General features: G+C 38.7%; 1 protein-coding gene across 13 annotated transcripts in view; it reads left to right on the top strand.

The window, feature by feature from the left end:
• ADD3 (adducin 3) overlaps nt 1-23,648 on the top strand; it is a 184,665-nt gene that overhangs the window by 108,835 nt on the left and 52,182 nt on the right. For 9 of the 13 annotated variants that reach the window (XM_077823188.1, XM_077823187.1, XM_077823196.1 and 6 more), the window contains one exon: nt 20,095-20,318. In XM_077823188.1, coding sequence (XP_077679314.1) covers nt 20,124-20,318 — 195 coding nt within the window. In that variant the 5' untranslated portion in view covers nt 20,095-20,123. Of the gene's footprint in view, nt 1-9,879; nt 9,942-17,645; nt 17,771-20,094; nt 20,319-23,648 lie in introns of those variants that run through there. The other 4 variants (XM_077823195.1, XM_077823194.1, XM_077823189.1 and 1 more) reach the window with 2 other exon arrangements.

The following is a 23,648-nucleotide window of genomic DNA, read 5'->3' as shown; positions in this document are numbered from 1 at the left end:
ACAGATGGACACCGTGTTTAACATCCTGTCAGGCTCTACCCCGGCCCATATCGCACTACCAGTGCATGATGGTGTCCTCAGAATTGCCAAGGCCCTTTGGCAAACTCCTTCATCCATCCATTCCACCTTTAAAAGGGCCAAAAAGAAATACTTTTTCCCAACCAAAGAGTTTGAGTACCTTTACACCCACCTTTCTCTCCCCCCCACCCCCAGGCTCACCAGTGGTCTCTGCGACCAATGAAAAAGATAAACAAGGGCATACCAGCTCGACTCCCAAAAATAGAGGCCAAAAAATTGGAGCTGTTTCTGCTCATCTCCTAGGGAGATACAGTTTCGACTTAGGATACTCCTGCCATAAGTTCAAGAGTCCCTCCACAGGGTTTACCTTAGGAATGGCACACTGGTGAAAGAGGGCACCACGGAGGCTCGGTGCTCCCTCCAGATGGCATGGGACACAGCTGACTCAGCGGCTAGGGTGGTCACGTCAGCAGTGGTTATGAGATTCAGCTCCTGACTTCAGACCACCTGCCTCTCCAAAGATATGCAGACCTCCATCCAAGACCCCCCCCCCCCCATTCGATGGGATTGGTCTTTTTTCAGAGCAGATGGATGCAATGCTGCATGGGTTAAGACATTTGGGCCACTCTTTGCATGTTGAGCATATATACGCCGCCATCTGCAAGAAAGCAGTTCCGGCTGCTGCCTAGGCCTCGGCAGTCTTGTCTAGGGTCTGCAAGTAGAAGGGACAGGGATGTTAGTTTCAGCTGCTGCTGCCCTTGCTCCTCCTGCTCACCTGTGCAGCCCGGCCCAATGATGCACCCTGGGGGCCAGAAGCACTTGTTCTGAGGGTGCGGTCGAGAGTGACGCCCCAGTCACCTCCCAGGATCCACCCTCTTCTTTCCTCCACCATCTTCATCCCTACCATTCGGCCTGGTTGTGGGTCACCTCGGACCACTGGGTGCTGGAGATTTTTAAGAGCAGGTTAGACAAACACCTGTTAGGGGTTGTCTAGATAATACTTAATCCTTCAATGAGTGCAGGGGACTGGATCAGAGGACCTCTCGAGGTCCTTTCCAGTCCTATGATTCTGTTATATGACCAGAACGTATTCATTCCCTGGACAGTACGAGGGCCCACTCCACGATCGCACAAGCAACTTCACCAGTAGCTGTTTGAGAAGTTCCAATACTAGACCTTTGTAAGGTGGCTACCTGGAGTTCCATCCACATCTTTATGAAGAATTACTCTCTGGACCAGGCTTCCTCGTCAGATGCAGCTGTGGGAACAGCAGTGTTAGACATTCATACCAACTGCATTCTCGCACCCTCCTCCTATTTGAATACTACTTATCAGTCACCAACATGTGGAATTACACATAGGGGCCACCACTCAAAGAAGAAATGGAGGTTACTTACCTGCAATTGGAGGTTTTTCAAGATGTGTGTGTGGTCCCTATCTGTGTCTTGCTATACACCTTTCTTCCCCTCTGCTTTGGATCCTATCTGATTTGCTGTAAAAGAAGGACCTGGAGAGGTATTAGTCCATGCCACCCTTTATTTCCTCAGTTTGGAGCATAAGAGAAGCAACTGCACATGTGCAGACCAACAGATACTACTTGCCCCAAATCTCTGATCTCACTCTAGTGCATGGAGAACATGTGTACCCGTATGTGGAATACAGATAGGGACCACACATCTTGAAGAATCTCCAGTTGCAGGTAAGTAACCATTTCTAGTAAATGCCTGTTACACTCCCACTTGTTGTGTACTCCCTATTTTGTTCAACACTACAGTCAGTCCAGGTAAGATTAACTCTTCTAGATCAGCACCCAATGGCAATTGTTGGGAGTTTTGCGTGCTTGTCATCCTTCAGTCTTAAGCCCTTAGAAAATTGAGCAGCTATGCTGTTTACTACAGAAATCAAGTATTCGTTATACAACTACTTTTCATTTGCTAAGATTGTCCCACCAGCCTTAAATTTTTCAGATTTTAATTCCTTCATATATTCTTGTATTAAATTTATGAAACTTCCCCATGCAAGCCCAGATATATTAGATAATCTTTGTCATAACAATGATACAACCTCTTACCAAAATATCTCGTTAAGATGGTTATCTGAGGAATTTTGGCAGCCGTAAGGTGGCTGTACATGTTTGAAAATTTAGCCCAGCATCCTTTGTCGTATGTCAGACTTTATTGCAGTATCTTGAAGAGCCTTGTAAAAATATGTACTACTTTATTTCCCCCTGAAAAACATTTTTTTTTGTTTAGGATCTGTCTCTAAAAAAATGGTTTCACAAATGGTCCTTATTTTAAACAAAAAGTATCCAGTATTTACAAGTACCCTGTGGTACAGATTCTTGAAAAGGCATGGTGTCAGAGTCTTGCATAATGACAGGTTTCAGAGTAGAGCCGTGTTAGTCTGTAAAAAGAAAAGGAGTACTTGTGGCACCTTAGAGGCTAACAAATGTATTCGAGCATAAGCTTTCGTGAGCTACAGCTCACTTCATCGGATGCATACAGTGAAAATATAGTGGGGAGATTTTATATACACAGAGAACATGAAACAATGGATGTTACCATAGAGACTGTAACAAGAGTGAATATTAGAGATTCAGGAATTAAAGAAAAACATTTGTAATGATACCTTGAAAAGAATTAGGAAATGGAGTTTTTCTTTTTTTAAGAGACATTTAGTTCTCCCTTAAATTATTGTGGACCAAATTCTGCCTTCAGATGTGTGCACATCTACCATTTATTTCAGTCAGAATTACAGGCATCAGTTTATTACACTTTTTTCCTAGAGAGCTCTAGGAAACATGCTTGGCTTGTTGGATCATACATTACAATCTAATGTATTGCATAGGGGCTCAATAACAAACTACGGTAGTTATCTTGGAAGCAGGTTTTTTTCTCCTCTGAAGAGAAATTCCATTGCTTTACTCATTAAATTTCTTCATCAGACTTGCAAAATTGCTTTTTTGTTGTAAATTGCCCAGGTATGTATCCAATTTTTAATCAATCTCAAAGAAATGGACCACTTAAACCATTTCTAGTTTTTAAATGGATTTAATTTAACTGGAAGAAATTGCACTTCAATTTGGAAATATTAGTGTTTTGAGGCTATTTTTCCTGGTTATGTCTTAAACCTCTTCTGTATATGAAGAAGGTTCTTTGTGATTTATAGATAAATAACTTCCTTAAAGCTTGCAACATATTTGCAGTTGTGCTATTGTGTTTTACAAAAGGTCCACAAAGATTTTATATAATCAGTTACATAAATAGAAATACCACAGTGACAGAGGCCTTAGAAATACCTGAGATATATTATTATAGGTGATATTTTCTGATATATCTCACCCTTTTATTAAGAACTTCTAACTTAACATAACTGTTAGCTGATATGCTGTTGGGCCATCAGAAGGCCAAAGGACTACCCAATAGCCCTTGGTATTTTCTGTGATGGAATTAGGGAGAAAGGGTGTCTTTGCCCTCATCTCTAGTTATTTTTAATGCATTCCCTTTCCTGCCCCTTCTTCCAGTCATTTGGATGATTGTTTAAGATGAGGTACGCTGCACCTTAGCCTAATAAATTTTCATATGGCTTTAGTATTGGTCAGCCGCTCTACATAGTTGCTTCAGGCATCACACCTGAATGTGTTCTCTGTGACCAATTGTCTGCCTTGTGGAAGGTTATGACAATTTGAAGACAGTGTGTAAGCAGTTTGCACAAACAGTCCAGACCAGACACAACGTTGTGTTATCCCAGAGCAATCCTCCTCTCCTGCCAACAAAATTAAATCTTAACTGCACATAAAACTGTTGTTGCCAGAATGCTATTTTTGTATATATTAATGAGCAAAAAAAGGCGGGAAAAAGAAAAGTTGGAGCTCAAGAATATAACGTATATACCCTGTAATTCTACCTTTTCCTCGTGAAAATAGGCTAGTCTGAAAATTGTTTTGAATGCTCTCTATGTACAAACATTTTGAGGTTATATACATTATCCTTACCAGCGTAACTGATATGGGTCACCTCCTGAACCTGCAAAGCAATAAAAGCCTTTTCCACATTCCAAATACATTATGTTTTGTCAGGCTTTTGGGGGATCAAGATCTATTCTGAATCTATTAATTTGAATTAATACAAAAATGAATATGGCTCAAATACACTGCAAACTTATCAGCAAGTTCCATGTAACTTAGTGGCATGCCGATGCTTGTGAGGCAAGGGTTTTGTGGGCCATGTTTGGAGTGTTTAATATTTGTGATTTCTGGCTTTTGAGGTTAAATTGAAAATACATGGAAAAATATCAGTCGGTCCACATAGAGTGGAATTTAACAAGCTTCTTCTCATCTCTGTGTGGCTTCTTTGTAATCCCAATCCTGACCAGTTTTGAGTAACTTCTAGCTAAGGAGGAGAATAAAACTGATGCAACAAGTAGAAATCTGGATGGTGCAACTACTATAATTTTAAAAACAAACAACCAAAAAAATCCCAACCTGATAACGTTAAATATTTCTTTCCAATCTACATTCATTTGTATCCAAACTCGAAGTATTGCCCAGTGATCAAAACCAACAATTGTAAACTCCCATTCCCATCCCTTCCCAAAAATACAAACACAATGAACTGCCAAGCTAGGGACATACAGTTTCAAATACTAAAACCACCAATAAACCACCAACCGTCTTCCTTCCAACAGTCTTTAGCTTAACCCTTAAACCAGATTCTCTTTACAGGTTGTTCTTTGGAGTAGACAGTACTTTCTAAAAGCATACAATGCACTCTCATTATTATGAAAGAAAAGCCTACGTCTTCCTTGATTTTATGTGACTACGCACAGTCTCCCAAAATGCTTATGGGGCCTGTTATAAATGTGGCTTCTAGTTTGGGGCGTTCTTTTTTTCTAATAAAAAGACAACGGAAATCCTTGACTGGCAGCTGTCACCATCTATTCTACATACTGTAAATGATCTAAATTTTTTTTGCATGTTCTTAGGCTAAGGTGGACATCTCTAATTCTATGAAAAAAGTAAAAGCAATGTTAGATTTTTCCAGAAGTACAAAAAACAGATGCATGAATCAAATAATAAAGTAACATAGAAAAGATCAAGCATGCTTTCTTCTTCTGTAGAGCAGACTGTGGTATGTGCCCTCAAGCTTTGATGACAGAGCAAAGTTTTCCTCCTTTATGCTGTAGCTAGAAATGTCATGTTTATCTGGGATAGGCTAACAAGGAGGCTGAAGTGACTCGTTTCCAGGCTTAGCATGGGCATATGTTGCTTAAATCAAAATAAAAGTAAGAGTAACAGTGACTTTTTCACATAATAGAATAAATATTGAAACATTTCTACATATTTTTCTGTTCTGTTGGAAATTAGAAAACAAAATAACCTGGAATAATTGTTCAGGGAAGAACTCTTCAGCAGCAGTGACTGTGACTCTCTGTAGGTTTGAAAATGAGCAGGGGCCATCTGTTGTATTTGGTTAGAAATAATGAATTTATTCAAAACCAATCCAACATTAGTGGTTTACAGTTTAAGTCAAACTTTTAATGTGCTTGGTTTGCTTTTCCTTGAGGAGAGACTGTGAAAGAGATCCTCTCTCCCCCTCATCTTGGCCCCCAGTAGAATATAAATGCAGTTTATACACTGCATGTATTAAAGGGTACCCATTTGTGCCACCCTGGCTTTTAGGATGATTATATCCCTAACACATGGTACAGGCTTCCCTTCAGCTATGTAGACATGCTTCTGTTTTTTTCTTTAAATTGAATAAGTCCAGGTGAGAGAGAAGACAGTTTAAATCACAGGGAAAAAGGTTTGTAAAGTGAAGCTAGTTTTGCATCCTGAAAAATGTTTGAAATCCCTGCAATGTCCAGAATGTTTTGCTTAGCATGTCAGGCATGTAGCTCATGTGATATGCTATTTGTGTTGCTCATTTGAGAGCATCTTTTGTTTTGCCCAGACGTGAGGGAGAATTACACGAGAAAACGAGATAATTCATGACTCTCACTGGAAAGCAATAGTAACTTTCACCTGGAGTGTTTAAAATGTGTGGGGAGGACAATATTATTACTTTTCCTTCTTATAGCTGATCGACTGTATCAGTCATTGTTTGTGTTCTAGCAAGGCTTCTAACAGTAAGCCTTCAGCAGTTGTTCAGAATTCAGGGATATATGTGCTCGTTGGTTTGGGCTACTGATCATTCTGTATTCTCCATTCACTGCACTGGCTGCCTCTAAACTGATGATTTGACTTTAAATTGGCTTCCTTAAGAACTAGGTTAAATTATCTTCTATTATTGAGGCTTATGAGATTCCAGGACCCCCATTCAACTCTTAGTATTTACATTTGTAATCACTTCAGTGGATGGTGTTGGACAGGGGAAGAAATCAGGTCAAGCCCTCTAGTACAATGAATCAGTAGCTCAAAACTTTGGGATTCTTATGCACATTTATGTAAGTAGAACTTGATCCAGAACAAGAAGGGGTGGGGCTTTCTTAAGGCATCCTGTGTTGCTTCTGAACTTATTAGTTCAAGGGTTTTTTTGTTTTGTTTTTTTGCTTTTAAATGATTCGAGGAAACCTTTGAGGGTGTAAATCGACCACAGAAGAGGTAATGTGTGTCCTATCATCAACCCTCAGGGATTCCACTAAGGAAGACAAATTTAATTTGCAATAAAAGGCTCAGTAGGAGTCTGGTAAAATATGGCTCTTACCTGGCCAACTCCTTCCTGTCCAGCAGTGCAGCCATGCAGAGGAGCACTTGTGAGTACTTTTGAGCAACTACAAAACCCTCTGAGTGGAATCATTGGAGCATATTGCCCTCAGAGAATCAAGCCACCCACTTGCTGAGTCAAGAGAAATACATTGCACACCAGAATTTTGTTACTCCTACTTACCTAACGTTTTTGTTCTGTTTTATTGAGAAGGTAGCACAATGTTGTTCACTGGATTCAACTGGCACAGGCTTAGGAATTTTATATTTTAATGTGTTGTATGTGTGTGACTTTTTGCCTTTTAAACAGGATGCTTCTGTTTACATAGTGAAGCAAGATGTTTCGAACTATGAAGTTATGTCAGTGGTTTTTGAGCAGTTATTAAATGTGTCAGTATGACCACTGTAAATCTTGTCTACTGTGGTTTGCAGGTTACCTATCAAAATCCCATTCTGTGTCTAAACATGCATCCCAAGTTCAACAGTATCTTCTAAAGATCATAGAATCCTAGAAATGTAGGTCTGGAAGGGAACTTGAGAAGTTAAGTTCAGCCTCCTGCTCTGACGTAGGACCAGATAAACCTAGACCATCCCTTACCAGTATTTGTCCAACCATTTTTTAAAAACCTCCAGTGTTTGGTATTTCACAGCCTCCCTTGGAAGCCTATTCCAGATCTTAACTACCCTTCTAGTTAGAAAGATTTTTCCTAATATCCGTTGATGCAGGTTAAGCCCTTTATCATAGAATCATAGAATATCAGGGTTGGAAGGGACCTCAGGAGGTCATCTAGTTCAACCCCCTGCTCAAAGCAGGACCAATCCCCAGCTAAATCAAACTTACTTTCCTGATGTTGTCCTTCCCCACTAAGTACAGGGCCTGTGCTTTCTTTTGGCATGTTGGTCAATATAAAAAGTATAAATGCAAAAAAAAGTGGTTTTTAAGTTTATTTTGTTTTGTTTTCTCCTTTCTGCTGCATAACTCTGTCTCTGGAAGGAACGTTCCTCAGCGCAGCAGAAGGCTAGTGTAAATGCTCTGAGGCTGAGAGTTCCAAATGATCTACCCTGAAGGGGTGTATGGGGGGTGAGCAAAGGTCACTGGATCTGCTTTGTAAAAATCTGCTGTCAGGGAACATATATGTAGGAGCACAAAAGGACTCAACACTGCACCTCTGCATCTTGCACTCAGGTAGGGGCATGGATTCAGAACCACTCAACCCTCATTGAGTTCCTTCCTCCAAAATCTGTTTTTTCTGATTTTGTGCTTGGAGGAATAAACTGCGTCTCTATAGAAGCAATGGATAGCATATTGATTAGAAAGGTTATACAACACATCATCAGATCTCTTTGGGTTCAGTGAGGGTTGTTCATTGCCTTCCTGGAAAATTCTTCACCACCTCGTCTGCTAAATTCTTGAAACACTCCAACTCACACATGAATAGATTTAAGTTCCGTTAGGGCAAATATCCATTTTTACAAAATAATTATGTATTAACATGATTAAATTCACTATGGTCTTTCAGTTGGTGTTTTAAATTAGTATTTGTGTTAAAATATGTATTTACAAATAGTTGGTATTGTTAAAAAATATGTAGACTAAAATGCTTCACTCCAATATAGAGGACAAGTCCAAGTTCACCTGCCCCACTGCAAACCAACCATTGGCTTGTGTATGACAATGGGTGGTGGTGCCAGCAGTGGAGGTGGAGTTCAATCACCATGAAATAGTTGTGCCCCTAAAGGAAGCTACAGGGTTTGGATCCAGTAGCCCAAAAGTAGTGTTTTAAACTACAATTAGAAACCTTGAGTCATCCTTAACACTCCTGTGGTCACCTTTCCTTTTCTTATTCATATGAGTTTAAGGGCGTATAATTATATGCTTTTTACCTTAAAATGTCTTAGCTTTTGGCTAGTTCTCTCACAAATGTAATGTTGTTTAAATATACAATTACTTTGTATTTAATATGTAATTCAGCTTCACAAGATTCTCAAAAATATGTTTCTGTTTACAGAAACATGTTCCAATACCTGTTTGAAAAAAAGTGTGACATTTTACCAGCTTAAATTTAGATTTCTCATGAATTTTATTCCTCTCATTTAAAATGTATAATGCAGCAGTATTCAGAGGTCCCAGTCAGGACTGAGGACCCATTGTGTGGAGTGCTGTATAAATACACATGAAGACACAATCCCTTTCCTGAAGAATTTATTATCTATCACTTGTTGCAGTTTTATCTTTGCCACAGATTTCCAGTTAGAAATGACCCTTGTAGAATACGCTGCTGGTTGGGTTTCCAAATCCCTTTTTTGGGAACATTTAAACAGTTGAGTTCTACCTCTAAACTATCAATAGGTGGCAGTGTTTAAAAAAGCATTAGTGTTACCTTTAGTTGAGGCATGAGGTTGCTAAACTGGTAACTGTTAAAGGTCAGTATTGCTACTATGTTATGAAGAGGAGATGGTCCAGAAGTTTGGGCTATAAAAAGAATTGGCCACATATTGCAGTGTGCAAGATCAGTTGTTCATGTAAACGTTTGTAAAATGTACCAGTTGCTTCATGTCTGTCATTTGGATTGCCCACCCGTCACAACTTTTGACCCTTCATTAAACCAAAGGAGCAGCTGTTTTTGCCATGATATTTCTAATGATAATCAAGACCACCATAAAATCAAAAAGACTTCTGATGTGATGTGGAATCAAATAGAAACTTCCCTAAAACTGAAAGGAATACATCCAAGTAATGAAATAGAAGAACTTTTATTCTATTGCATAATGACAGGTTTCAGAGTAACAGCCGTGTTAGTCTGTATTCGCAAAAAGAAAAGGAGTACTTGTGGCACCTTAGAGACTAACCAATTTATTTGAGCATGAGCTTTCGTGAGCTACAGCTCACTTCATCGGATGCATCCGATGAAGTGAGCTGTAGCTCACGAAAGCTCATGCTCAAATAAATTGGTTAGTCTCTAAGGTGCCAAAGTATTCCTTTTCTTTTATTCTATTGTATCCTTCCCAGTTCAAAGTGGTGCCTTTTTAGGGGACATATGAAAATCTGTAGGATGTTTGATTAACTACTGTAATAAATGCAATCCTTCCAGCATGCACAATGAGCGTGCCAACTGTGCACATTCACATGAATATTAAAGCCCTCTCTTCTGCTACAGAGTGGACTTTGGAGTGAGCCTGAAAAACTTGATATTGCAAGAGGATGTTCGGAGGCCAGAAGGTACTAAAGAGGATATATTTGTAAAAAACAGAATTCTTGGCTTCTAAGAATGATCTTCATAATTAAAACCAAATGTATGGGAAAACATGTTTCTTGCACTTGTCATAGTTATATCTCAGTGGAATCTTAGATACATTTCACTGCCCATAAGAGTGAGGGAAATTGTTCTGTGACCGTTTACAGATAGAACTGCAAAGACCGATAATGAACTATGTTCTGTTAAAAGTTGAATTAAAGTATATGACTGACTGTTGTCTATCACGGTAATTTTAGCTACATTCAATTATATAATGAAGCATTGTCAGGTTAGAAATACTACTTTTAAAAAGACTTATCTTTTAAATATTTTATAGAAGCTGAATGAAATTGAGTTAACTTATTCTTTCACTGGAGCCGGGTCCAAGACCCTTCTCAAACTAGATCAAGTTCAAAATCCCGGTCTGGATCTTATGTAGGCCTGTCTCTCCCGCTTTCCCTTTTTGCTGATGCTTGCTTTCCTATTTCACTCAGTTTGGACAATGAAAATAAGTTAGATCGTGAGAACCAAAAATTAAAACTTTTGCAATGCTGCAATGTTTGTGTTGCCAAGACTGCATCAGAATCCTTAAATCCAAACAAAGAAAAACAGCTGTGTTTATTAAAATGAGTTATTAAAAACGTTTGAGAAGATATTTCTATTGGTTTGTTTTAAAAAGCTTTTCTAAAATGTACGTTTGGGTCTAGAACTACCTGACACTGTTCTGAGACTTTTCTTCAGCTTTAAATAAAAAAAAAAAAATCATGAAAGTTGCATGATCTATAATAAAGAGAGTACATAAGAAACCTAATTTCTTCCCTCAGATTTGACTATATCTATTAAATCAGTGACAATCCATCAAAATAGCAATAAGCATTTTGGGAAAGGATTGAGGAAACTTGGACGTTGTTAATATTCAGTAAATATTTACGTAGATCATTGACAAATTCTGAATGTGAAATATTGAATCATAGTACTTCTGTTGCAGGGATCTCTGTGCTTTTACAGGGATGGGTAAGCATTATTATCCCCATTTACAGATGAGAAAACTCAAGGCATTGAGAGGCTAAATAGATTGCCCAAGGTCATGCAGAAAATCCACCGCAGCCAGAGTAGATCCTGGCTCTTGTGAATCAGGCCCCTATTCAGGAAGGTACTTTAATCGTGTAATTTTAAGCATGTGAATAATCCTGTTGAAACAAATGGGATTACTCACAAGTTTGAAGTTATTCCCATGCTTAAGTATCTTCCTTGCACAGAGCCTGTCTGCTCTTCCATGCTGCTTTAAAATGGTAATGTACTATAAATGTGCTTATTGTAATAAAATATTTCTTCAATTATATTGGGTTTATTTTTATTCTGTGAAATATAATGCCTAGGACTTAACATAGTGTTAGTAAAATGATCTTTAATGTTTATTGGGCTTTAATGCTAGAAACCATTTATAAATAGTGAAATTTTATTCCATTCTGTACAAAATCAAGAGGTTAGGTTATCTAAATGCCTGCTGGAAATGGTGCGAGAGAATCCTGCATGAAAACAAATGGCACTGCTGACCCATCACATCTTTGCTTAACCTGTCAACAGTTTTATAAAGCAGAGGGAGTAGACTGCAGCACTCCTAAAAATGGTGCTGGAAACTAGTATTGGAAGACTTACCATTTGATTAATGGACATTTTGTAACCATTCATGCCACGCTGTTTGTCAGATTCTTTTGTTTGCTTAGCAGAGCAAACTTGAGAGTTTAGCTGTTCAGTATTTGAGCCTGAGCAGATTTCTCTTCACACTGCCATAGTTTGACCACTTCTTTTCCCAAGCTATCCCAAAGTCATCTCCATGCTTTATTCTGCAATTAAAATAATAATCTTTTGTTGACATCGGTGGTGGTGATGTTGTATAGAAATGAATGATAGAAATCTAATATTAGGATTTCACCGCACAATCACCTACAGTAGGGAAGAAAAGACAGGCTTAGTAAGAGAAAAATGTTCAAAAATCATGTAACAGTCATAGAAAAGAGAAAATGGCACTCAATAAAAGTGTAGTAAAAACTGTTATACTGTGAACTTGAAAGGGGATGAGGGTAGGAAGAACAGAAGAAAACGGTACAAGAGAATAGTAGCAGTGTTGTATGCATTATTGCGAATTACAGTTCTAAATAAAGTTTGTAATTTAGAAAGAAATTAATCTGTTTCTTTTAAGATGCTTTTAAGCTTCTAGAGAGATGCATTTGAAAATTTGCATTCAAAACAACACTGTGATATCTACAGCTATTACATAGCAACAATCATCCTAGCATCTAAGCACGGACATTAATAATCAGACATGCCTCTTAGAGTGCAGTCTTCATACACAAATTATTTTCAAATTATTGTTTGTTTTTTCTTGTAATATCCACTGTGTGCCAGGTGCTTTCCAAAAATAAAAGAAGGCAAGGTCCCTGCTGAAAAGAGAATATTTTTTTTAAAAAAAAGATAAAATATAGTGAAAGGGAAACAACAAATTAGCGAGGTAGCCATGTTGTGACTGGCCACTTCCTGTTAACATACAGCTTTAACAACCCAATTTGTTTTGTGTTTAATAGGTCATCTTGAATTACCATGGTGTAAGGATCATTGTAGTCATTGTGATAGAGGGAGGTGTTCAGTAGCAACAAAGAAGGCATAGAGATGTTTGTGTAGTGGACAGATCTGTGGTGGCTTGAATCTTGGAACTTCCCCTCCCCCCTCCTCTGTTGATATTATCCACGCTCACCCATTTCTCACCACAAGACTATATTGTTCCATTCTCTCTTCACTGCACGAATACCTGTTTTACTTCCGTATGCTTATGCATTTCAGCTTTCCTTCCTCATCTCTGCAGTAATTTTGCCTGTATGACTGTCTGTTCTGATCTCCTAAGTGTTTTATATAAGAACAGCCATGCTGGGTCAGATCAATCAAACATCTAGCTCAGTATCCTGTCTTCTGACAGTGACCAATACCAGGTGTTTCAGAGGGAATGAACAGGGCGATTATCAAGTAATCTATTCCCTGTCATCTGCTCCAGCTTCTGGTAGTTGTAGGCTTAGGATGTCCAGGGCATGGGCCGCCATCCCTGATCATCTTGACTAATACCCTTTGATGGAGCTGTCAGGATTCCTTCCCCTTTCTGAACTCTAGGGTACAAATATGGGGACCTGCATGAAAGAGCCCCTTAGCTTATTCTTACCAGCTTAGGTTAAAAACTTCCCCAAGGTACAAACTTTGCCTTGTCCTTGAACCCTATGCTGCCACCACCAAACGTTTTAAACAAAGAACAGGAAAAGAGCCCACTTGGAGACGTCTTCCCCCAAAATATCCCCCCAAACCCTACACACCCCCTTTCCTGAGGAGTCTTGAGAATAATATCCTAACCAATTGGTTGCAAAATCATCAAAGACCCAAACCCCTGGATCTTGGAACAATGGAAAAACCAGTCAGGTTCTTAAAAGAAAGGTAAAAATTATCTGTAAAAGCAGGATGAAAATACTTTACAGGGTATTCAGATTCAAAACACAGAGGATCCCCCTCTGGGCAAAACCTTAAAGTTACAGAAAACAGGAATAAACCTCCCCCTTAACACAGGGAAAATTCACATAAACAAAAGATAAACTAATCCGCCTTGCCTGGCTTACCTATATTGGTTGCAATACTGGAGACTTGGATTAGGATGGGTTGGAGAAGATGGATTTCTGTCTGGCCTCTCTGTCCCAAGAGAGGACAACCACGTAAACAAAAAGCACAAACAAAAGCCTTCTCCCCCCTCCAAGATTTGAAAGTATCTTGTCCCCTTATTGGTCCTTTGGGTCAGGTGCCAGTCAGGTTAGCTGAGCTTCTTAACCCTTTACAGGTAACAGGATGTTGCCTCTGGCCAGGAGGGATTTTATAGCACTGTATACAGAAAGGTGGTTACCCTTCCCTTTATATTTATGACAGGAGCTATCCTCCATGAACTTACCTAATTCTTTTTTTAACCCAGTTATACTTTTGGCTTTCACAGCATCCTTGAATTCCACAGGTTGACTGTGTATTGTGTGAAGAAGTACTTCCCTTTGTTTTAAACCTGTTGCCTATTTATTTCACTGGGTGACCCAGGGTTCTTGTGTTATGTGAAGGGGTAAATAACATTTTCTCCACACTATTCATGATATTGTAGACCTCTATCGTATCCCCCCTTAGTAGTTTCTTTTCCAAGCTGAACAGTCCCAGTTTATACACCCCTAATCATCTTTGTTGCCCTTCTCTGTACCTTTTCCAATTCTATTCTATATTTTTTGAGATGGGGTGCCAGAAGTGCATGCAGTACTCAACCTTTGGGTGCATCACAAATTTATACAATAGCATTATGATTAGGGCTGTCGATTAATTGCAGTTAACTCACGCAATTAACTCAAATTAATTGCAATTGATTGCAGTTTTAATTGCACTGTTAGACAATAGAATACTAATTGAAATTTATTAAACATTTTTGGATGTTCTACATTTTCAAATATATTTCAATTACAACACAACACAAAATGTACAGTTCTCACTTTATATTTTTATTACAAATATTTTCACTGTAAAAATGATAAACAAATTAAATGGTATTTTTCAGTTCACCTCATACAAGTACCATAGTGCAATCTCTTTATCATGAAAGGGCAACTTACAAATGTAGATTTTTTTAGTGGGAGTTGTGCTGCTAAATCCCCATGTGTTGCTCTGAAAATGTGGCCTAGCAGTAGCTGCACCTGCAATGGATTGTTGCTATTGCTGAGGTAAAGTGACAGGCACTGGATCCACCACAGAGTGTCTCTCTCAAAAGACTAAGAATTTCACACCTTCAGTTAAAGGGGCAGATATCCTTCTCATATCCACTGAAGTCAGTTCAGTGTTATCTGGCTTGAACCACAGCTAGCTAGCCCTGGTCTGTGCCCCAGTTTCAAGCAGACACTGAGTAAGTCATTCAGTCTAGCCTCTAAAGTAAATTTACTTAAGTTACTGTTCTTATTTTCAGGGTAAGTTGTCCTGCTAGTTACAATTAAGACAGATAATTCAATTGCTCTTTACGGTAAAGTAACAATGGTTCAAATACTTAAAAATTGGACCTGGAGAACTGTATTTTTGTGTTATTAATGCTCTCATTACTTAGAAAAAAGTGTAAACTGTCATACAGTGTCTGGTCTGTTTTAAAGTGGAGTTTCAAAGGCGAGGAAAATTATTCTATCAACTCAGTCTAAGTGGAAAAGAACTATAGGAGATGGATCAAAAGTGTAGTACTATATTAAGCTATTCTGTTGGTAACCCTCAGGCATTAGTTTGCCTCGATTTACTTTTATGAAACCAGATTTAGGTATACATTTTCTGCAAAATATTTGTGGAATTATGTTAGTCTGTATTTATTATATATTGGCTAAAGCAGATCTATTTTTGAACAAATGGTAACCTCCCTCTAATATTTCATGGATCTTTCCAATTCCACAAATGATTTGGGAAAGAGATGATGCTTAGACATGTAACTTATTTGTCTTGTTGATGTACAAGAGATTTGGTGGTGGCAGAACAGACCTGCTGTAACCTGAGAGAAATCACATCACCTTACTGTTGGAAAGAGATTTAGTTCTCAGTTAATTTTTTTCTCTTGGTAAGGAAATCAAAGACTTATTGAATTCTGTTCCTTTGCTTAATTAGATTTTGTTATGCTCTGGAACAATGCTAATTATAAGGCATGAATCACCATTATGGTTAATAATCAGTCAGATTGGATGTTTAATCTCAAAGCACTTTCAAATGAAATCCAAAGGCTTCAGTAATAGCAGTGGTTAATTTGGGGTACTGAAAAATTTCAGAGCGGAGTTTGTGCTACATGGTGGAAGTGAAGGTGCCTAATGGTAATGAACAGTTTGATTCAGAAATTTGTTCTACTAGTGTCCTAAAAGGGAGAGTTAAGTCTGAATATTTTCTTGTAGGTCAGTTAATTTGGCATGTCCCCTGTAACTCCTGTCATTTCCAAATGCCACAATTGACTTTCCTGAAGTCCGCGCTTCTTGTGTTCACCCCCAAGGCACTGTCTTTGGTGAGAGAAATTTTCCATGTGTCTTAATCTCTTGATTTCAATCTTCCTCTTCCACGCCTCTGTTTATCTCTTACCTCTTCTCTCTTCTTACCCCCAACCTCTTTGTCCACAAATTGCTTCTAGTATTTAATACAATTATTACTAACAGTTATTCCAGGTAAGACAGTGGACCACGCTATTCTGGGGGATAAAATCTACAAAGTATCAGGCTGGGAATGTGTGACGAAGGCTCAGTCTTGCAGCCTGAAATGAACTTTCTGTTGTATGTAATTAATTGAGAGAGTTTTTATTGTATAAAGCTTCATTTTCAGTGGAAAAGTCTGTATTGTAGTAATAAAGTTAAAACACACTCTTAAGTTTCCAGTCCAAGACAGATAGAAGCAAAACAGGAAATCCAGTGGAAATGGAGTGAGGAGGCCACACAGAGAAGTAATATAGCCACGTAAGAGCATCCTCCCCTTCCCCGCACCCCAAACACACACACAGCCATCTCTCTTCCTTCTCTTTCAACACAGGAATTCAGCTCCATGTGAATGAGGACATAACTAAATGGAAGGGAGGTAGAGCAGTTGTTAGCTGACTCTGACTTTCTCCAACCCCACCCCACCCCTCAAATCCAACCAACTAACAAGAGTTTTATCTTATACCAATAAGAATTCAGGTGTTGGAAAAGCCAGATGCCTTGGGTATCTGAGTGAGTACAACCCACAGAGGGTAGGGATGCACACTTTCAGGTTTGATCCTTGTGTCCATTTGTTGTTACTGTCCTTTCTTGATCCAGTGGCAGGTTGCTATTTTTGTAGGCAATGCTTTCTCTGTCATTTCTCTCCTTTTTTCCCCATGTTGCTCTATACCAGTGGCTCTCAACCTTTCCAGACTACTCTACCCCTTTCAGGAGTCTGATTTGTCTTGTTTACCCCAGGTTTCACCTCACTTAAAAACTACGTGCTTACAAAATCAGATTTAAAAACACAAAAGTGTCACAGCACACTATTACTGAAAAATTGCTTGCTTACTTATTTTTACCATATAATTATAAAATAAATAAATTGGAATATACATATTGTACTTACATTTCAGCGTATAGTGTATATAGAGCAGGATAAACAATTCATTGTATGAAATTTTAGTTTGCACTGACTTTGCTAGCGCTTTTTATGTAGCGTGTTGTAAAACGAGGGAAATATCTAGATGAACTGATGTACCCCATTTACCCAACTTGGGCTGCATAGCATGAACAGGAAACAGATTAGCTAACACTATTCTGAGAGGTACTTAACACCACTTTCCTTTTTTTCCTGACCACCAGTGGAAGGGCCAGAACCAATAGCAGCACAGCAACTGAGCTGACCTTGCTGCTAGTTGGGTTAAGGACCCTTATATAAGCACAGAGAGAGAGAACCCGCTCATGCAGCTTGCCCAGTGATTCATGTAGCTTGGGTCTGGGTTTCCTGCAAGTCCCTAACCTTTATATCCTCACCAGCCCTGTGCTAAAGGGGAGAGGATGAGGCCGTTGTAGAGATCCAAAAACCATGCATGTTTTTCAGTGTGTCTGTCTGCACTTTTTTATTCAAGATGGGAAAAGAGGAATTGCTACTTTATATTTCCAAAGCATCTGTCAAACTGGATAATGTAGGAGCCTTTCCTTTCACCACTGGAAGATAGCCATCTCTATGGGTGGAATGTGGGAGATGTTTAAGAGTGAAAAGCAACCTCACACAAGTTTAGGACAAGGTATGAAGTCTGTTGTATTGTGCAGTTTAAAATGCAAGCAGAATGTAATTTGCCCAAATGTCTATTTGGGTAAATTATGAAATACTGAGATTAACTTGCCTACTCTGTGAAAAATGCCATGGGATATTCAGTAACCACAGGTGTTCAGGCCTTCAATTTTATATCCATGTGAAAAATGGCACCTCCAGTACCATGTGGAGAGTATTCGTCTGTTAGAGACTCGGAAGGAAGAGTGACAACTATTAAGTCAAAAATGACATGTCACGCAGCTGTCTGTTTGAGGTCTCCCATCTAAGTTATGGCCTGAAATGATATGGCTGCAGGCACCGTACACAGATAGTGAATATGTCTAGTTGGAGTTCCAAGGTTTAAATGTTACACCTTTATTGACTAGGCAACATATTAGAGAGAAAGGAAGGGGAGTGAAGAAAAAAGTGAAGTTTCCCGCAATTAGAAAATATCTCTTGGGAAATCTAGGTATTGCCAGTCATGTATTTGATTCTTTTCTTTTTACAGATGACTAGATTTTACTGTCACCACAAGAATGTATTGTAAAGTAACAGACTAGAACTAATTATATCCCATAGACTTTTAAAAAGTTAAAGTATGATGTGTGTGCTCAATTTTTTTCTGAGACCAGCCAAGTGAATTAGCAGCAGAGCAACAATTTGCTACTTGGTTACCAGGGTGCAGGAGCATTTTAGGAAATCTAATTCTTGTGGATGTGCAGCTCATGGGAAGAAAAAATCAAGCACAGAGCAAGATTTATAGTTTGCCACTCTTTCAAGATGGGCTGTTGCGAGCCAATTTACAGAATAGCTTTGGAGGTGGTCTCTGAGGCTAATTGATTGGCCAAAGCATGAGTTCAGCAATTCTGGATCTGTAATAGAAATAAAAAATACAAGGGAGCAGATCCTCAGCCGGGGATCTGCCCCAGAGTGTGAGTCTAGAGAATCTGATGTAAATCTGTTGTAGTTAACTTTGTGTTGTGGAAGGGATTAAACCCATATTTTGAGAGGGAGCCTACTGTTTATTTTTTTTTAATCGTCTATTTATCTAGCACGAATATAATACATAAGGATTTTTTGAAATGTTAGTTTCTTTTCCTGAATAAGAGGACAGAGAAGCTGAAATGTGATGAATACCTAGTTCATTGTAAGCCAGTTTGTACCCTTGCACTTGTCACAAGTCCCCACATCCCTCTATTTCAATAATCTCAATCATGAAAGCTGGAGTTATTTCTTCAGAAATAACGCAAAACTGAAAAAAAATCACTGAGTCCTCTCCAGCTTGAAGAATAAGATTCCTGAGTTTGTGTCTGAACCTGGATCTCCATGAGTGGTGATTCAGATTTTTGCTTAAAACCAGTTCTACAACATTTTCACAGATGCTCTTTTGAAGCTTTTAAAATCATATTTTAAAATCAAGCCTACATGAGGTTTTTTCCCAATATAATTTATCAAATTTCAGCTTGGGCAAGAAAGTATCTTATAACAACACACAAGTGGAAGAAAATTAGCACTGTGTATTTATTTTTAGTGAATATTAAAGCTGCAGTCCTGGGAAACTGATCACATGAACCCCCCCCCACCCCCCCACCCCCCCCAGCTTCTTAACAGTTTTTGATTAGTCTTCTCAGGGTTGAGGCACCATTTTGGGGGCTGTTGAGATCTGCTGAGAATCTTTAATGCGACCAGAGCTTAATCTTCCCTCTGAAGTTACAGGACGGTTTGGAAATGCTGTAATTGAGAAATGCCCTTACTTCCTTAGTTAAAGTTAGGCAGTGAGCTATGAGCATATAATTGTGTTGTATACAAAGGGTCCAGTATTGTAATAGGATTTAGCAGAAGTTCAATGTGTCAGAAAGTGGAATTACACAGGATGGTGGGCTGGGGGCCAGAGAGTGAATGGATTTTTATAAAATGTTGAGGGGGAGATTTGTCATAAAGTACATTATGAATATTCTCAACATTAACACTTGTTTTGTTGAAATGACTGGTGCGTTTTAAAAATTTGAATCAGAATGATTGATGATGATAAAGTCATAACTGAGGACTTTAAAGGGCTTTTAAATAAATAAATGAATAAATGGTTGTGTTATGTAACTTCTGTTTTGTGTGTGAATTTTTTGGTACACAGCTCCTCCCACCCCTGACCCCCCAATTGCTGATTGTGAAGTTGCTGCATTTTAAGCAATTGTCATTTGTCTTCTTGCTGGGGAGGAGAGAAGATTGTATTTGTCCAGTTTTGTAAGGTCTATTTGTTGTCTTGTTTTTAAATGGCATTAATGGCATTAATTATCTCCTGGCCTCTTATTGTTCCAGGTGACGAGCATAATCTGCAGTATTGAAGCATGAGTACTGATGCCAGTCAGGGGGTGATCACCACCCCTCCCCCTCCCAGCATGCCTCACAAAGAGAGGTATTTTGACCGCATCAATGAAAATGACCCAGAGTACATCCGTGAGAGAAACATGTCTCCTGATCTGAGACAAGACTTCAACATGATGGAGCAAAGGAAGAGGGTCACTCAGATACTGCAGAGTCCCGTGAGTAGGATTAAGGAAACAAAAGATTCCCCCTCTCCCCACCCCTCCAGAGATTAACTCAAAAACAAAACAGCACAAAACAGAACTTGAGACTGCATCACAGCTAGAGGGCCATGAAGCTTTTCATAAGAACAATCAATAAACACTTAGGTTATACAACATTTTGTTTGCATAGTTTTAGTGTATGAACAAACTGCCCATTACTGGTTTTCAAATGATGTTTTCATGGTGTAATGCTTCATTAAAGAAGTACAAAAGTAGCTAGCCTGCTACAAGGCACTTGATTAAAACTTAAAAGCAGGGAAGAGAGTGACAGAGTCACTGGCCAAATGTGAACAAACTAAGACATTTATACACAGATCTGCATTCCAGTTTTATTTTGAATATTTGACTTATCAGTTGTATCAGCAACACTCTTACCTTTAAAAAAAATGTTTTTTTAAATTGTGCTTTCGAGGTGTGTTTAAAAGCTAAATTGTTCTTTGGGTACTTGGAAGGAGTAATGGTGCATACTTTACACCACCAGCATTCATGTACACCTCATGTAAATTCAGCACTTGTACAACTGGCATATAGGTCTGTTAATTCCATCAAGAGTCCTGGGGGGAGGGGGGGGAAGGTCTCTATAACCCCTTGATGGAGTTAATCTTAATTTATGTTCTGTTTGGCATTAATCTATTGAGTACTCTTGAAAATCCATGGCATGTCTAAAAATAGTAGAGGTGTCAAAAATATTCTGAAGCAATTTTTCTCTTTTGAATTAGTTTTGTTTTCAAATTGTTTTCTTTTCTCATCTGTTTTTCTATAATTTGGGAGGGGGGGTAGAATTTTAATTTGACATTTTCCATGCATAATAAGATTGCAAACAGTGGTTAGTAATCACCATATTATAAGGAGTACTTGTGGCACCTTAGAGACTAACAAATTTATTAGAGCATAAGCTTTTGTGAGCTACAGCTCACTTCATCAGATGCATTCTTCTTTTTGCGAATACAGACTAACATGGCTGCTACTCTGAAACCCACCATATTATAGACACTCATGAATAATAGGATTGTTCACTAAAATGTTACCTTGGAGTGCTTTTCAGATTCTGCATATAGATTTGAATCTAAATGTTCAAACCCCATGACTCAGGAATTTATTATGTTCAAGTAACTTTGTGCAACTTTAATTTTGCAACCAAACTGTTCAGTGTTCAGGAAATACTCTAATGCATAATCATACTAAGTTGTTAGAAAAATAATTCAGTTCTCAAAGATAATGATTGGACTCTGACCTATACTACTAAACTATTCACAAAGGAGGGGAAGTAGATATCCCAAATTCTTAAAACAATCAGAACAAACTCACCAAATTTTCAGCTGATTGAGAGGGATAAAATGAGATTGCAATAAATTACACTGGGCCAATATGGTTTCTTACAGTGTTCTTTCATTAATTTAAGTGCAGAAAAACTGCTGAATTTCATAGGCACAACTAACCTTAGCCTTATTGGATGAAAGATTGTTTTCCAATTTGCCAAATGTAATCAACTCCTGTTTATTGTGATCATGCTACTTTTGATATGCAAGGTCAGCCTGAGGATTTAGGGAGGGTGGGAGAGATGGTACTCCCAAATTTAGCTGACTTGTTTAATAGAAAATTGGAAGACACAGGAACCTAGAGGTTACTATCTGCCTCCTGCTGTGGGAGAAGCTGAGCCCACTGCTTGTGCCAGGGACCATTTATAGATGCCAGCATTTTAAAAGTTGGCCAAATAAGCTAGGTGCTGGAGGCTGCTAGGCCTTGAGATGCTGAAGAAGAAAACTATAGCTGTGTGTGCTCAGTGTCTGACAATCTAGTAAAAAATGAGAAGCTGTGCTTGACCTACAGACATCTGTCAGACCTGAATCCCCTTTCCTGCTTCTCTGTTTCATTGTTGAAATGGAGAATATTTAGAGATCTCTGCTACAATTCCTTCTCTGATGGAATAAACAATTTTTAATATAGTGTCCAGAGGAGAGAATGTCCTTAAAGCAAATCTCTTCACAGATTTAGGGACAGTGATGGAATTAAGTTTCTCCATGGCTGTATCAAGTGGATTACTTGAGATTTAGCTTCAGTTTCTTTTGGGTCAGAAATGAAAATGACGTGGCCTCTTGTGAACGCTTTGTGTCACAAAAATACCAGAAAACTTCTGTTCTATTGCCAATCTGCTCAGTATAGGTCCGAGGTTGGAATGTCCTGGGTATTGCAGGTGGTGTTTTTGAGATACACTGGAAGAGTTATCTTATGCAAGAAGCTTGCAAGGGCATTCCTGTATTTTGTCTGTCTGGTGTCTCTGGGTTATTCCTTTTTGTAAATACTAAATTCTTTTTAGGAATTTAGAAAAATGAGAAAATATATATATATTTTTTAAAAAAGGCTTCTTTGCTGGTAATGTTTTAAGCCAATTCTAGCATGTGAAGCAATTAAAATATATTCAGGTTAGAGAAATATAGTCTTTAACTATGAAATGCATGTAGGGAGAAATTGTCTTCCTTTCCTTTAAAATATAAAGCTTATGTGCGCAGGATTGGGTTGTCCAGACATCCCTGCTCTTTGTGGGGGAGGAATTTTGGATTGAAACACTAACTAAAGGTGACAAGATGATAATGTAGGCCGTGCTGGTAGAATTTCTTATGCAAAACACTACAAAGTACAAGGGAGCTCAGTTATTCAGATTTTATGTTCAGTACCAAGAAATCTCTTACTGCTTCTAATTGGAGAATCCAAATAATTTAGTAAGAAAGCAAATTAGAAAATGTTTCAGAATCTGCTAAGGATGTAAGTTTTTTGGGAATGATGCAGTCACCGCCGCAATGTTTTGTACAACACCTGATATGTAAGGACTCGAATTTTGATAGGAATCTTTGGATGGCATTGCAGTGGCAGTACTAACAAAAGGGGCCTATCCAGTTGTCATCTTCTCTGAGGCTTCTTTCTTCTTGGCATACCATTAATTCTCAGACGAAGATAATCATTTAATACTGCAGGTTTATGCCAATGTTTGACAGAGGCTAGAAACCTGTAGAAAATAGTGACTCATGACATTCATTGGCGTAGGTGCAATGTGCCCAGCCATATAATGGCGTCATCATCAGCCAGGTGGAGAACCGGTAGCCCACCACTGAAAATAAGTCAGTGCGCGCTCGACAGTGATATGCAACGTAGTCTGATGTTGACCGCAGCTGCATCATGGGTCATTAGAAAAACCCCATTTAAAGAGACTGGCTGCACAGTTGCTCTGTCCTGTTCGAAACTGGTTCAGAGATGACCACAGTTTCTTGGCCGGCCAAAACCTGGCAG

The sequence above is a fragment of the Eretmochelys imbricata genome, chromosome 7 (assembly GCF_965152235.1).
Source record: "Eretmochelys imbricata isolate rEreImb1 chromosome 7, rEreImb1.hap1, whole genome shotgun sequence".
Taxonomy (NCBI): Eukaryota; Metazoa; Chordata; order Testudines; family Cheloniidae; genus Eretmochelys; species Eretmochelys imbricata.
Note: the sequence above shows the minus strand (reverse complement) of the source record. Positions and strands in the feature narration are given on the sequence as shown.